The sequence below is a fragment of the Pan paniscus genome, chromosome 3 (assembly GCF_029289425.2).
Source record: "Pan paniscus chromosome 3, NHGRI_mPanPan1-v2.0_pri, whole genome shotgun sequence".
Classification (NCBI taxonomy): domain Eukaryota; kingdom Metazoa; phylum Chordata; class Mammalia; order Primates; family Hominidae; genus Pan; species Pan paniscus.
The window spans coordinates 51,644,025-51,658,610 of record NC_073252.2 but is presented as its reverse complement, the minus strand read 5'-3'; the positions used below and the strand labels follow the sequence as shown (position 1 = coordinate 51,658,610).

At 38.1% G+C, this 14,586-nt stretch overlaps 1 protein-coding gene across 2 annotated transcripts in view; it reads left to right on the top strand.

Annotated features, from left to right (window-relative positions):
- The window catches only part of FRAS1 (Fraser extracellular matrix complex subunit 1), a 490,598-nt gene that overhangs the window by 350,267 nt on the left and 125,745 nt on the right, over positions 1-14,586 (top strand). For both annotated transcript variants that reach the window (XM_008957670.5, XM_003832280.6), the window contains exons 31-32: positions 3,916-4,094; positions 9,195-9,311. In XM_008957670.5, coding sequence (XP_008955918.2) covers positions 3,916-4,094; positions 9,195-9,311 — 296 coding nt within the window. The remainder of the gene's footprint in view (positions 1-3,915; positions 4,095-9,194; positions 9,312-14,586) is intronic.

The following is a 14,586-nucleotide window of genomic DNA, read 5'->3' as shown; positions in this document are numbered from 1 at the left end:
AATTGAAAATACATTTAAAACACCTAACCTACCGAACATCATAGCTTAGCCTAGCCTACCTTAAATGTGCCCAGAATATTTACATTAGCCTAGAGTTAGGTAAATCATCTAACATAAAGCATGTTTTATAATTAACTGTTAAATATCTCATGTAACTTATTAACTACTGTACTGAAAGTGAAAAACAATGGTTTTGCACCATTGTAACTTCAAAAAATTATAAGTCAAACCACTGGAACTCAAGGAGTATCTGTATAAATTTAGACAACTTGATTAATACTTGTATCTGTAGCTACTTACTTAGATTTGAAAGTAGATATGATGAGATGGTTTTAATAAATAACTTGAGAATCATTTGAAGGAGAATCTGATTTAACCTAATGCATTGGCAATTCCAAATTATTTATCATAATGTAAGATACGTTCATTTGAATGATCTCAATCTCAAAATAATTCATGGAGATTCAAATGATATTCCAATTCTTAATACCTACTAAATCTTCCCTTCAAAATTATAGGTTAAAATATAGACTTCAGTATAAAGGAAATCCCCAATAGAGATCATTTTCTGTTTTTTAAACTTGGGTTTTCATGTTTAAAATATTATCTTTTTGTTGTCATATTATGATTAAAGCATAGGTGAGGTACTACAAAAAAAAAAAAAAAAGAAAAAAGAAAGTTAGCTCTCACCCATCTGCAGGGAATACCACAATAGGTTGATATTTCTCCTTGTCCACTCATGGACTTGTCACAAAGGCACCTGTATTCAGCATGTCCAGTACTGAACCCTTCATCTTCCCTCCAACCCCCTCCTCCTTCTGTATGATTGATGGCCGGTAGTGCCATCCAGTCATCTATCCCAATAGGTGATTCTCGTTGATGCCTTCCTCTGTCATCCTTCACAGGAACCTTTGTCAAGTTCCATTGCTCCCACTTCCTCAGTTACTCTTGCATCTGTGTTTCTTTACAGTCTCACCTCTGTTGTCTTAGTTCAGGTTCCCATCTCTCCTCTGGATTTGTCAGTAGTCTTATAATTGGTCAAACCATCTATATAAATCTTAGCTACTGTTGTTATCACTTTTATAGAATGAAGTCCAGCCCCTTTAACAGGACTTTCAACTCTTATAGGCTTTCTATATTCTGACCACATGTTGTGTATTCTAAACCGATTCATGTCATTCACCTACTGGAAAACTAACAGTGACTCCCAGTTGCTTATGGGGCTAATCTTTGGGGTAGGAGCTGCATGTGGCCTAGCTTTGAATCCCTCCATTCCTGAAGGGCCTACCACAGTCATTAGTACCTAATGGGTACTCAATGACTATTTACTGAGTTAAAATTAATGGGATTAGCAAATATCTTATGATTCCTGTTAATCTGTATGACATAAAAGTGATTTTTTACATAAAAATTTAGGTTTGTTTCATTAGGGCTTGTTAGGAAAATTCTGCTTTGCTTTTTTATCATAAAAGCAGAATAACTAGGAAATCAGCATTTGAATGTTTTCTACTGTCCACATTTTCATTGTGGAAATTTTCTTTCACAATATTTTGCAACTGTACTCACATTCATAAACAGTCCACATCCTAGAAATCTATGTTTATTGACAGCATCTTAGGAATGGAAGTTGAACCAGGGAGAGAAAGGTAATGGAATTTTTTCTACTTGAGTACAAATAAGTTATAATACAAGAAAGAAAACTACAGTGAGTTGATTCAACATATGATTATATAAAGAGTAGTGTAGTCATGTTTCTCTCTTATTTTGGTATTTCATTACCATCCAGAATATTATGCTTGTTCTATACTTGAATTTAGTGCATATAAATATTAGAATGAGTGTCTGCATTGAGTAAGAAAACTAATTTCTCTAGGGTAATCAAATATGCCATCAATTGCCCAATATGTCTAGTGTCTAGTGTATTAAGATTCGAGTATTCTCCTATAGAATATTTTAAAAATTGACACTCTATCTGTCTCTCTTTCTCTCTCCCTCTTCCTCACCCTCTCCCTCCCACTATCAGAGTGTTAGGGTGGCTTCTTTCAGATTTATTGTTAGATGCATTTTCATGAGAATATAGCTTCTGCTTGCAGCAGTTCATCCATTCTTCTGTTTGGTCTTCAATTGAAGGCATAGTCTCCTGTGAAATTTTAATTGTTTCTATAACACCTCTGTATTTTCAGTCTCACTTTAAGAAGATAGTAGGTGAAGGTGAAGGTGCTTTAGGTGAAGAACAAGCAGTACAAACAGATTGCTGGTGATGGTGGTGTTTAGATTTAGATTTCCTTGCCTCAGTTCCAATAAAGTTTAAAGAATGAAGGAGGAGAAAACATGATAAGTTATTTAGCAGTGTAAATACTGGTACATGTTCACAAAATAATGATGATTGGTAACAGAGCTTCATGACCAGCTTCATGATCAGATTCAAATCCCAGCTCATCAACTTAACATTTGTGTAACTTCTAACGTTATTAAACTCTGAACCTGAAGACCTTCATCTGTAAAATGAAGACAATAATGGCATCATTCAGAATAATTAAATAGAATTAATGAGAAGCGTATTAGTCTGTTTTCACACTGCTGATAAAGGCATACCTAAGACTGGGAAGAGAAAGAGGTTTAATTGGACTCACAGTTCTACATGGCTGGGGAGGCCTCAGAATCATGGCAGGAGGAGAAAGGCACTTCTTACATGGCGGCAGCAAGAGAAAATGAGGAAGAGGCAAAAGCGGAAACCCCTGATAAACCCATCAGATCTCGTGAGACTTATTTATTATCAGGAGAATAGCATGGGAAAGACCGGCCCCTATGATTCAATTACCTCCCCCTGGGTCCCTTCTACAATATGTGGGAATTCTGGGAGATACAATTCAAGTTGAGATTTGGGTAGGGACACAGCCAAACTATGTCAAGAAAGATGACCAACATTATCTTTAAGCACCTGTAAAGCATATACTATTATTTTCTTTTTACGAATGAGGAACGAAGGCTTATGGAGCTTAAGGAAGCTCACTCAGCTGGAAACAATGGAGCTGGGTTTGAATCACCACATAGGGTATAGTGGGGTGCCTGCCATATGTCTTCCACTGTTAGCTATTACAAGTTGAGCATCCCTAATCCAAAAATCTGAAATCTGAAATGCTCCAAAATCCATAACGTTGAAAGCACTGACATGATGCCACAAGTGGAAAATTCTACCCTGACCTCACGTGAAAGGTTACAGCCAAAACTTGTTTCATGCACAAAATTTATTTTTAAACATTATATAAAATTACCTTCAGGCTATGTGTGTAAAGTGTATATAAAACATAAATGAGTTTCATGTTTAGACTTGGGTCCTGAATCCAAGATATCTCATTATGTATATGCAAATATTCAAAAATAGAAATCTGAAACACTTCTGGTCCTAAGAATTTCAGATAAGAGAAATTGAACCTGTATTACTATCATTGGACAGAATTCTCTCATGAAAATTTTCCACTGAATTGTTTCTAATTTCCCATTATGTTTTCAGCAAAAACTTCCTGGCTGGAAAACATTTTCTGTTACATAGAAAGTTGTGCATAGAAATGAATCCATTCAGTGCCCAGTATTTGAGTATTTGTCTATAGTATTTGCTACTATCTGGCTCTCCTTATGTAATTTTTAATAGATAATAAGTCAGTAACTTCATACATGAATTGTCCTTGAATGGCTTTTAGTTCTTTTAGCAGAAAGCCTGAGAATTCTGTTTCTAAAGGTGGATTCAATATTGTCCATTGAATTATGTGTTAACATCCTCTCCTTCACCTTAGACAAAAATAAAGAAGTACATCATTTCTTTCTAGTTAAAAAAAAATGAGTAGTAGGAAAGGAGGTAAGGGCTCTGACTTTTCCTAGGGACCCTCACTAACTATGTGGCCTGTGCCTTCCTAGGGGAGGTGGTCCTTCTAGTGAATATGCCTGCAGACAGCCCTGCAGATGAAGGGCAGCACCTGCCTGATGGGAGGACAGCTACCCCCACCAGCACCTTCACCCAGCAGGACATCAATGAAGGCATCGTATGGTACAGGCACTCAGGAGCCCCAGCCCAGAGTGACTCCTTCCGCTTCGAGGTACCCTCTGCTTCCTGACTTTTCTGAAGTCTGATGAATCCAGTAATCCAATCGCTCTTATTTATAATCAACTTGAGTAATTTTCTGCAGTTGACAGGAAATCACATTTGGGGGACGTGTTAGTCCATTTTCATGCTGCTGATAAAGACATACCTGAGACTGGGTAATTTACACAGAAAAAGAGGTTTAATGGACTCACAGTTCCATGTGGCTGGAGAGGCCTCACAATCACAGTGGAAAGCGAAAAACATGTCTTACATAGTGGGAGGCAAGAGAGAATGAGAGCCGAGTGAAAAGGGAAACTTCTTATAAACCATAAGATCTTGTGAGACTTACTCACTACCATGAGAACAGTATGGGGGAAACTGCCCCCGTGATTGTTGTCTCCCACCGGGTCCCTCCAACACGTGGGAATTATGGGAGCTATGATTCAAGATGAGAATTGGATGGGGACACTGATATGGATTCCATATCAGTGGAATTCCCTACAAAATATAATTCATAGCATTAGGAGTTTTTTTAATTTGTCAGTTCAGATATATGTGTATCTTTACAAGCAGAGTTATCCACAACCAAGATGTTTAGGTTAGATAATGGCCAAAGTGTTCAGAAAAAAAGTCTTTAAAATATAAAAATACTATATGGAGAAAAAAAAATCTTACCTTCTAGTTTTGAATGTTCTTGGAACACTTACTATCTTGTGATAAGATCATGGGCCTATAGCCAAACTCAACATGTTTAGGTGTCAGTTCTGCCACTTACTAGCTACACAACTTTGGGCAAATTACTTGAGAAAAACTTCTGTGCTTCATTTTCCTTGTCTGTCAAATAGGATTATTGTGATGATTTAATGAGTTAATACAGATAGAGTACTTCGAATACTGCATATCAGATAGGTAGCATTATATAAGGGTTTTTTATTACCATTTATAAAAATTGGTCAAATACCAGACCATAAGGAGACCTTCAGTAGATTAAAGGACAAGAATTATACTGCATAGGCTGGGCATAGTGGCTCACACTTGTAATCTCAACACCTCGGGAGGCCAAGGCAGGCAGACTGCGTCAGTCCAGGAGTTTGAGACCAGCTTGGGCAACATGGTGAAACCCTGTCTCGCAAAAAATACAAAAATTAGCTGGGCATGGTGGCAGCTAGGCGGGAGGATCACTTGAGCCTGGGAGGTGGAGGCTGCGCTGAGCCATGATCACGCCACTGCACTCTAGCCTGGATGACGGAGCGAGACCCTCTCTCAAAAAAAAAAAAAAGACAAAAAGAAAACAAAAGAAAAATTATACTGCATATGTTCTCTGGCTATTATAAATATAATTATAAATTATAAATTAATAATAAAAGGATAAACAAAAATTCAGGCCACTTGGAATATTTTAAATGGTCTCTTAAATAATTACTAGGAAATTCTTTAAAGAAAATCAAAACAGCAAACACTTAAGAAATATTGATGAGGAGGAAATAACCTATCAAAACTTAAATCATATGGACAAAATTGTACTCAGAAGAAAATTGATGGCCTTAAGCTCTTATTATTGAGCAAGAAAGCATTAAAATATGTGGACAAAATATTTAACTCAAGAAGCCAGAGAACTGCAAGGGAAACCTAAGGAAAGCAAAAGGAAGGAATTAGTAGAGATAAGCAGAGGAATTGGTTAATTATAAAATGCTAGAAATGATAAACAAATACAAAACCTGATTCTTTGAAGATCAATAAAATTAGGCAGACCTCTGGCGAGCATGATTTGGAAATAAAGAATCATACAGAAATACAAAGGAATAAGGAATTATGAATAAGAAAGGGTGTTTAAGCACGGATACCAAGAAGAATTTGGTAAAGTGTCAGAGAAAATATCTATGTTTATGGGGATCAGCCAAAGCAGTGTCAGGGCCTCGCAAAGTCTGAGTCTTTTCCTTTGTCTAGGAATCCAGGTGGGGCTGAACTCACCCAGCTCACCTTGTTAAAATGATCATCCATTCTGCTTCTGATGCCTGGCATGTACATCTTCATCGCCTGACTAATTTATATTGTGTAAAAGATGTGCTTTTCCAGAGAGCAGGTTGAGATAAATTTGGAAACCATTAAAATGAGATTATCCTGAGCACACTGAATGTCCTATGAGTGAGCAAACATTGGGTGCCCTTTGCCCAAGTTAACTTTTCATTTTTAGCACCTGGGGATTGCAGCAGTCATCAAAGAATGAGTCAGAATGAAGGCAAAGACCTCAATCAAAAGAAGTCACCTCTGCAAACTAGAATCCTCAGATCTGCCTTTGCCTTCGTAGGGTGAGGAAGGAGAATGTTATCAATATGGAGCACTTCCCTGGAAGGGGAATCTAAGTAGCTGCTCAAAATAATATTTGATTGCTTTTGTAATTTGGTTACTGAGTAAATAAGGCAAATAAAGATTTAAAAATAATAAAAAATACTTTATGATTATTATTATTATTAAAAAGACTACCCTGTCCATTGGGGTTATTTGGCACTTTCATTGAAAACAAATTGGCCATATATGGAAAAAAATAAAAAATAAAAATAAATAAATAAAAAATAAAATAACAAAAAATAATGATTTAAAAAAAAACTCACTGGATGAAGACATCCAGTTGAATGAACATTATTACTTACAAAGTGGTTCCCTTTACAGAGTCTTCACACATTTTGCTCAAAATGTGTTTAGAACTCCTGTGTGAAATTGCCTTCAAAGTGAGATATTCTTTAGAATGTCCTCCATAGTGGCAGTGTATCATCTTTTGGAAGTGGATTAAAAAATATAGCTAAATAGTCAAAAGTCAGACTAAGGTCTGGTGAGAAAAACAGTGGTGATTATTTTGGGTTAAAGTGGGGAGTAATTATGGAATAATGGGCTCAGAGTTCCTATATGATTTGTAAACTTTGTCTGAAGGCATTCCAAAAATGCATTTTGAACACTGACAGCATCTTTGTTGCAAATATGAAACAACTCTCTGGGATTATGTTCTCCTGATGTAAAAGTTTTGGCATGTTTATTCTAAAGTCTCATTGTTTTATAGGCATACCTATATTTTGATTTGAAATGAGATAGACACTAGAGCTAGGTGCTAACATAAGTGGTTAGCAAATTTTCCCATTCATCATTTTAGTGTCCCTAAAGGATTTCAAACTTTAAACAAATCCTTTTCTAATAATTCTTTTCCTTTTTTCTTTTTTTTCTTTAAAGCAGGAAATGCAGTATAATGAGTTGCATGGATTTTTTTTTTTTTTTTTTTCTGAGACAGAGTTTCACTCAGTTGCCCAGGCTGGAGTGCAGTGGTGCGATCTTGGCTCACTGTAACCTCCACCTCCCAGGTTCAAGCAATTCTCCTACCTCAGCCTCCCGAGTAGCTGGGATTATAGGTGCCCGCCACCATGCCCAGCTAATTTTTTGTATTTTTAGTAGAGACGGGATTTCACCATGTTGGCCAGGCTGGTCTCGAACTCCTGACATCAAGTGATCCGCCCACCTCGGCCTCCCAAAGTGCTGGGATTACAGGCGTGAGCCACCCCGTCCAGCCGAGTTGCATGGATTTAATGCCATTTTAATGTTGATGTGCTGTCATGAGCCATCAGTGGATCCCATCTGTTACTTTGCATCTAAGATTTGGGACATATGTAATGCCAGTGGGATTAGAAAATAGAGCATGGCATAGTGCAAAGAAAGCATGCACATTCAGAGTCATTTTTTGGTGTGGGAAGGAGCCCTGGTTTGGGTATATTCAGGTCACTTTGACACAGCCTTAGGAAATGTGGTTCAAAACAGACCAACACATTTCCCATCAGTGTCTTTACTAGATTGATTCACTTGCTCAGTAATATGACCACATTTCACTACCTATTCAATGTTTGGTTCTTTTTCTTCAAAAGATAGAATATATTCCGCCACCACACCCCTCCGCCACCCCTTTTCTAATTTCCTAAAGCTACCAAAGTGAGTCATCTTGGTCAGTGGAATGATCATAAACCTGACTGATCTGGTTAAATACTGCCATTTGTTGGCTTTGTGACTTTGACACATTGCTTAAATTTTCTGACCTTCAGTTTCCTCACCTGTAAAAAAGGGGATAATAATATCTACTCTGTGGATACTAAGTAAGAGAACCCTTGAAAAGTAGCTAATGCAGTGCTGAGCCCATAATAGATGATGAGTGAATTATAGTTATTGTTGGTAAGATAATTTACAGTGATGCTATATCTCCTTAAAAATGTGTATTTTGAGACTCGATCCCAGGCATCTGATGTGATCAAGATAAAGACAGAGAAGACAGGCTTTCTGTTGGAGTAACTTTTAAAGACATAGGGAAAGGGCTGCTATCCCTGCCTCTTTTTCTCAGAATTGATAGAACTCAGCCGCCTGCCATATGGAATTAATGCAACTCCACATGTCACACATGGCTTAGCAAACAATGGAGAGAAAGAAGGTTTAAGAGGGTGGTCCAGTAACTGATGAGGAGGGAGAAGCTGCATAGAAAAAGCAACATTCTTCAGGTTTTTGCAGCAGGAAAAAGTTGATTTTGTGACCATTACAGTAATTGTGAATGTTACTAATCTTGCCCTGCAATGATGAGGCTGAGATTTATTACTTACCTATCACTTACCTGTGCTGGTTAAAAATGAAAGAAATGGAATACAAATCATATTATGTACTCATAATAAGACATTATATAGTTCTCAAAAATTATGTTTTCTAGCATGTTTCATGATACAGCAAACTATCATAGTATTGTAAGTAAAAAATTATAATATGCAATTGATATGTGTGCATATAAAATAAGTTAAATATCAACATATGAATATTCACTATTTCTAGGTAGTGAAATTCTAGATGATTTTTTATTGCTTATTTATACTTTCCTGCATTTTCAACTTTGCTTAAAATGAAATCAGGAAAAGATCAATATTAAAATATGAATCAGTAAAAGATCAATATTAAAATATGAAGGGCAGAATGAGAGTTGTAATGCAGGAACATATAGAATTCAAAGACAGCTGGCTTAAAAGAGGGAAAAACCCACGTACTAACATGCTCTGCTCAATAGAAGATGAGAGGCTCACCAGGATGACTTTCTTTTCAGGTGTCCAGTGCCTCCAATGCCCAGACCCGCCTGGAGAGCCACATGTTCAACATCGCGATCTTACCACAGACACCTGAAGCACCTAAAGTGTCTCTGGAAGCATCTCTCCATATGACTGTGAGTTGGGTGGGAGGCTTGTGGTTTCCACTTAGAGGAGGCACACAGCACGCTGATGGGATTTGATAGAGTGTCCTGGTTTTGTATATAGTAAGTGCCTGGCCCAGATCACAGACTTGGGGGCCAAAAAGCCTAGTGGTCACATTTCTCATTGACTTGAAAAAGGAACTTAAAATTCCCAGAGTGAAAGGAAGGTTATGTGGAATCCGTATTGACCTCCCATCCATCGCTGATGTCCTTTCTACAGTATTCCAGATGTTCCAGGGGTCCTCCTTGAAAATTTGGAGGAAATTTCAGGCTTATGTCCATGAAATCAATATTTGGGTATCATTGGTCCCCCAGTTATGGCACCACCTAGCAGAGAAACTATTATTCCATCTTCTAGAAGCCCTATGAGAAGCTTTCCACTGTAAAAGTTTCCTAGAGAAGGTTCTGTCAATGCTGAATCCAGAAAGATAAATAGCAGTTATCCAAGTGAAAATCTGGGGACACATTGGGAGGAATGGAGAGGTGATGACAAAGGGCACTGCCACAAGTGAAAAGAGCACATGGAAAGACCCACAGGTGAGAGAGAATAGAACTGTTGCTAAATTGCAAACAGTTCAACAAGACTGGAGAAATCAGGAAGGCAGCAAGGATGTGTGATGAGGATAAGGAGGTCATCAAGCTATCACAGAAAGCCTCGTATGCTGGTGGGAAGGAGTGTGGGTCATGGGAAAATGTGAAGCAAGGTGTCAACTAAATTGGTACATGAAGCTTAGTTGAGACAATTAGCAACTCCTCCGTGACCCTCTGTCTGGGGAGGGGAGAGGGTGAGTGCTGTAATGCCAAAACCCCTCTTCCAGACAGAGCCGCAAGCATATAAGACCTTGTAAATTAATCATCATGGGTCCACATTTTAGTTGGCATCCACACAATTACACTCCAAAGTACTGTATCAGCCTTGAGCCACAACAAAGAGAATAGCTATAGTTTTAGAAATTATGGGTCTGGGTTATGACAGAGACATAAAGGGGAAAATAGAAAGTTTTTAATGAATAGCTGGTATCGGCATTTCCACCATAAACCGTAATTTAAAGAAATCGTAATTCAGCAGCCCTATAAAGTCTATAATTCATCATTCTGACTGGAGGAACTTGGATCAGAATTTTCTCTAAACTGTTAAGAAAAATGTGCACACACAGGTCTTGCCAAATGCTAATGCAGTGTTATTTTGAGTTTGGAGGAAATAATGGGCCAGGAGCCAGGAAGACAGTGCTGTTTCCTGTGCTGTCACTTGGACCTCTGAAGAGACTTTTCAAGTCACTTAGCCTTTAGGCGCTTAGGTTGCATACTTGCGAATTAGGTCTGTCCAGTTAAAACTTAGGTTAGTTTACTGTTAAATGTGATTAGTCTACTCGTACGTTACTTAAAATATACAGTTTATATATTTTTTGATACTAATTAGGGCCATTATGATAGGACATACTTGTGATCTGTAATAAAAATGCATTCTCAATTTAGTCATTTAGTCTCATCTAATAACATAAGTTCTGCAGATATTTGGTAAATATATTGTGAATGCATATGGTAAATAACTATATGGCATATTTAGTATACTTGTATATGTGATTAAAGGTAGGAATCTACTTCTCCATTCATTCAGTCTCTCATTCATAAACACTTTTGAGCTCCTAATGTATGTTAAGGGCTGTGGAAGACATTGGAAAGTCAATGACCATAAAACACAGTCTTTATTCTCAAGGAACTTTGAGTCTAAAAGAGGAGACAAGCAAATAAATAAGCAGGGATAATACAATAATAAATGCCATGGCAGAGCAATGATATGGGAGCAAATGGGAGGGCACCAAATCCAGCAGAGCATGGGAGAGGGTCACAGAAGCTTCCTCTGGGGGTGAACAGAGCTGGGTGAGTGTAAATTATCTAGAGACCAGGGTTCTCAAACTTAATCCTATGCTAGAATCACTATAGAGTTGATGAAAACACAGATTGCGCTCACCCACTTCCTACTCCTTCCCTCTGAGTCCCCAAAGTCCATTGTATCATTCTTATGCCTTTGCATCCTCATAGCTTAGCTCCCACTTATGAGTGAGAACATACAATGTTTGGTTTTCCATTCCTGAATTACTTCACTTAGAATAATAGGTGAGGGATAAGAGACTACAAATTGAGTTCAGTGCATACTGCTTCGGTGATGGGTGCACCAAAATCTCACGCATCACAACTAAGGAACTTACTCATGTAACCAAATACCATCTGTTCCCCCCAAAAATCTATGGAAATAAAAAATTAAAAAAATTAAAAATTAAAAAAATAAAACACAGATTGCTGGAACCTACCACAGTGTTTTCTAATTCAGTGGATCTGGTGTAGGGTCAAGAATTTGCATTTCTAAAGAGTTTCCAGGTAGTGCTGTTTGCTGCTTCCCAGATCACCACACTTGAAGAACCATTGATCCAGACTAAATTGGGGGGAATGTATCCCAGTCTTGAGGAGCAACAGGTGAAAAAAGATGGAGACATGGGAGAACACGACATATTTGAAGCATTACAGGTTGTTCAGTTGGCTGGAGCATAAAATCTGTTAAGTGAAAACGCAGTAAGAAATGAGAGTCAGATCATGGAAGACCTTAAGTATAAGATAAGAATTTCCATTTTGTCCTGAAAGGCTTTTGAGGCAAATAAGGTGTTGAGGGATTTGTAGCAAAGAAGTGCCATGATCAGATTTTTAATGATACATTTAGGAAGATCATTCTGGCTACAGGGTAGAAAACATCCTAGATGGGGGCCAGTCAGAAAACAAACAGGCTATTGCAGTCATCTAGAGCAAGAACAATTAGTGGCATGAGCCCATGGTTAAGAGTTCAGGAGATCTTGAAGATATTTGCACATGCATGTTCATTGTAGCATTATTCACAATAGCCAAGATGTGGAAGCAATCTAAATGTCTATCAGCAGAGAAATGGATAAAGAAAATGTGATACACACATACACACACACACAGAGAGGAATATTATTCAACCTTACAAAAGAAGAAAATCCTGTCACAGGCTACAACATAGATGAATGTTTAAGACATTATGATAAGTAAAATAAGCCAGTCACAAAGGAACAAAAACTGCATGATTCTGCTTATATAAGATATAAAGTAGAATGTAGTCAAAAGAAGTAGAAAGTAGAATGGTAGTTACCAGGGGTAGAGTGTGTGATGTGATGAGAGAGGAAGAAAGGGGGAGTTGTTCAATGGATATAGAGTTTCAGCTTTGCAAGGTGGGAGAGTTCTAGAGATCCATTGCACAACTGTATGCATATAGTCAACACTACAGAGCTGTACACTGAAAAAATAGTTATGATGGTTAAAAAAAAAAGAGGGATCCATTAAGAGAGACTTAGAGACACAGTGGCTTCCTAGATATGGGAGGCGGGTGAAACACCCAGTGTCTGAGGATATAGAGGTACCATTCCTCAAGATCAGGAACGTACAAGGACTTTTGGTGGGAAGCATGACAAGTTGAGTCTGGGATATGCTGGTGAAGGGTGTGCTGGAGCAGAGTGAGTGAATTCACAGATGTGATAAGTGTGTGGGCTGGGGCAGGTCACACAGCATTTCATAGGTCATTGTAGGAACTTAGCTTTTCTTCTGATTAAAATGGGAAGACATTGCAGGGTGTTGAGCAGAGGCCTCATGTCCTTGTGAAAGGATCACACTGGCTGTTGTGCTGAAAGGGAGTGTAGGGGAGGCAAGAGAGCAATTGGGAGGCCACTGGGGTAATCCTGGGGAGAGACTGTGGCCCTCAGCAGAGTGGTGGCAGTGGGGTGGGAGAAACAGTTGGACTCTGGATATATTCAGAGGTAACATGGCCATTATGAAAAGAATTATTCTGTAATCTTCTTTTGTTGACAGATATACTATTTTTAAAGTGTCTTTTGCAATGATTTCTATGAAGTTTAATCTCTCATTTCTTACTATGTTTAATTGATAAATATTGAACATTCTAAGTAGCTAATATTAAAATTGATTATACTTTGATATATCTCAAACTCAATATTGCTTTCCTCATGGAATCAGTCCTTTTTATATGTAGTATCTATTTCTATTAGGAGAAAAATAGTATCAATAAATTTCAAAATAGACTGTTATCTTGGCTGGAACATATTTCCCTTCCCACAGTGCCATGTCCACAATAATTCCCTCTTTTTATCACTTTATTATTTTAAGGACATCTAGATTTTCAGAATATCGCATGGTACTCTGAGAATGTTCAGTTATTATGATAGTTTTGATATTAAAAGGTAGCAAACAGTACCAAACAAGGTACAGAGCCTATACTTTTTTGTCTGTTAGTTGTACCCACATGTGTACATGTTTATAGGTGTGTACAAACATGTATTGGAAAGTAACACCTTATATAGGGCATATAGTTTTAATTTGTTGTCCTTACTTGTTTTATATTAGGGTGAGAGACCAGCTGCTATTCGCAATTCTAATTTTCCTTGCTCATTACATTCCAGACCTGAGCAAGGGCCTGAAATACGACTCTTTACTATAGGGGGATTGTTCTAACCTGCAAATTCTGCCTCTCCCCAGGACAAATACGCCTTGGGGACAATTACAAAGCAACTGCAACCTACAATCTTTTCATGGTTAAAGGAAGAACACCACACCCTCCTCTATGAGCATTACTGAGCCCTGCTTAATCCCTTTCTAAATGAGGAGATTCCATCTGAAAGAATGAGGGCTTCAAAGAGCAGGAGAGCATGTCACACTCTAACCCACCTTCAGGGGTCAGTTAGGAAGAGCCCATGATGAGCTGGATGTTTTTGTTCTGTTTTACAACAGCATGCCTGACCCAGGCGAGGGGCCCCAGCTCAGGCTAGTTTCCCTTTTCTCCTCTCCACACTGTTTTTGCTGCTGTCCCCAACCCACCACCATGCCTAGCAATGGGAGTCTGAAGCTCTCCTTTTTGTTTTTTAAGTGTTGCCACTGTTAGTGAGTTATGGATGTACACAGGGGAAGGGATAGTAAAAGCTACATTCGCATCAGCCCTCTGATTAACATTGCCTCATTCATTCACTGGGTCCTGAAAGCTGGAAGAGAAAAAGCAGTATCTAGTTCTTTTGACCAGTAGAATGGAGAAAAAGGGAAATACTGGCTATTGTATGTGCTTTAATAAACAAATACCTCTTAAACCTCTGAATGCAAATGGTGAGCCTTTTTTGGTGTTTGGGGTGGGTTCACTTTTAGCCCTTTGTTACCAGAAGTCATCACAGTTTCC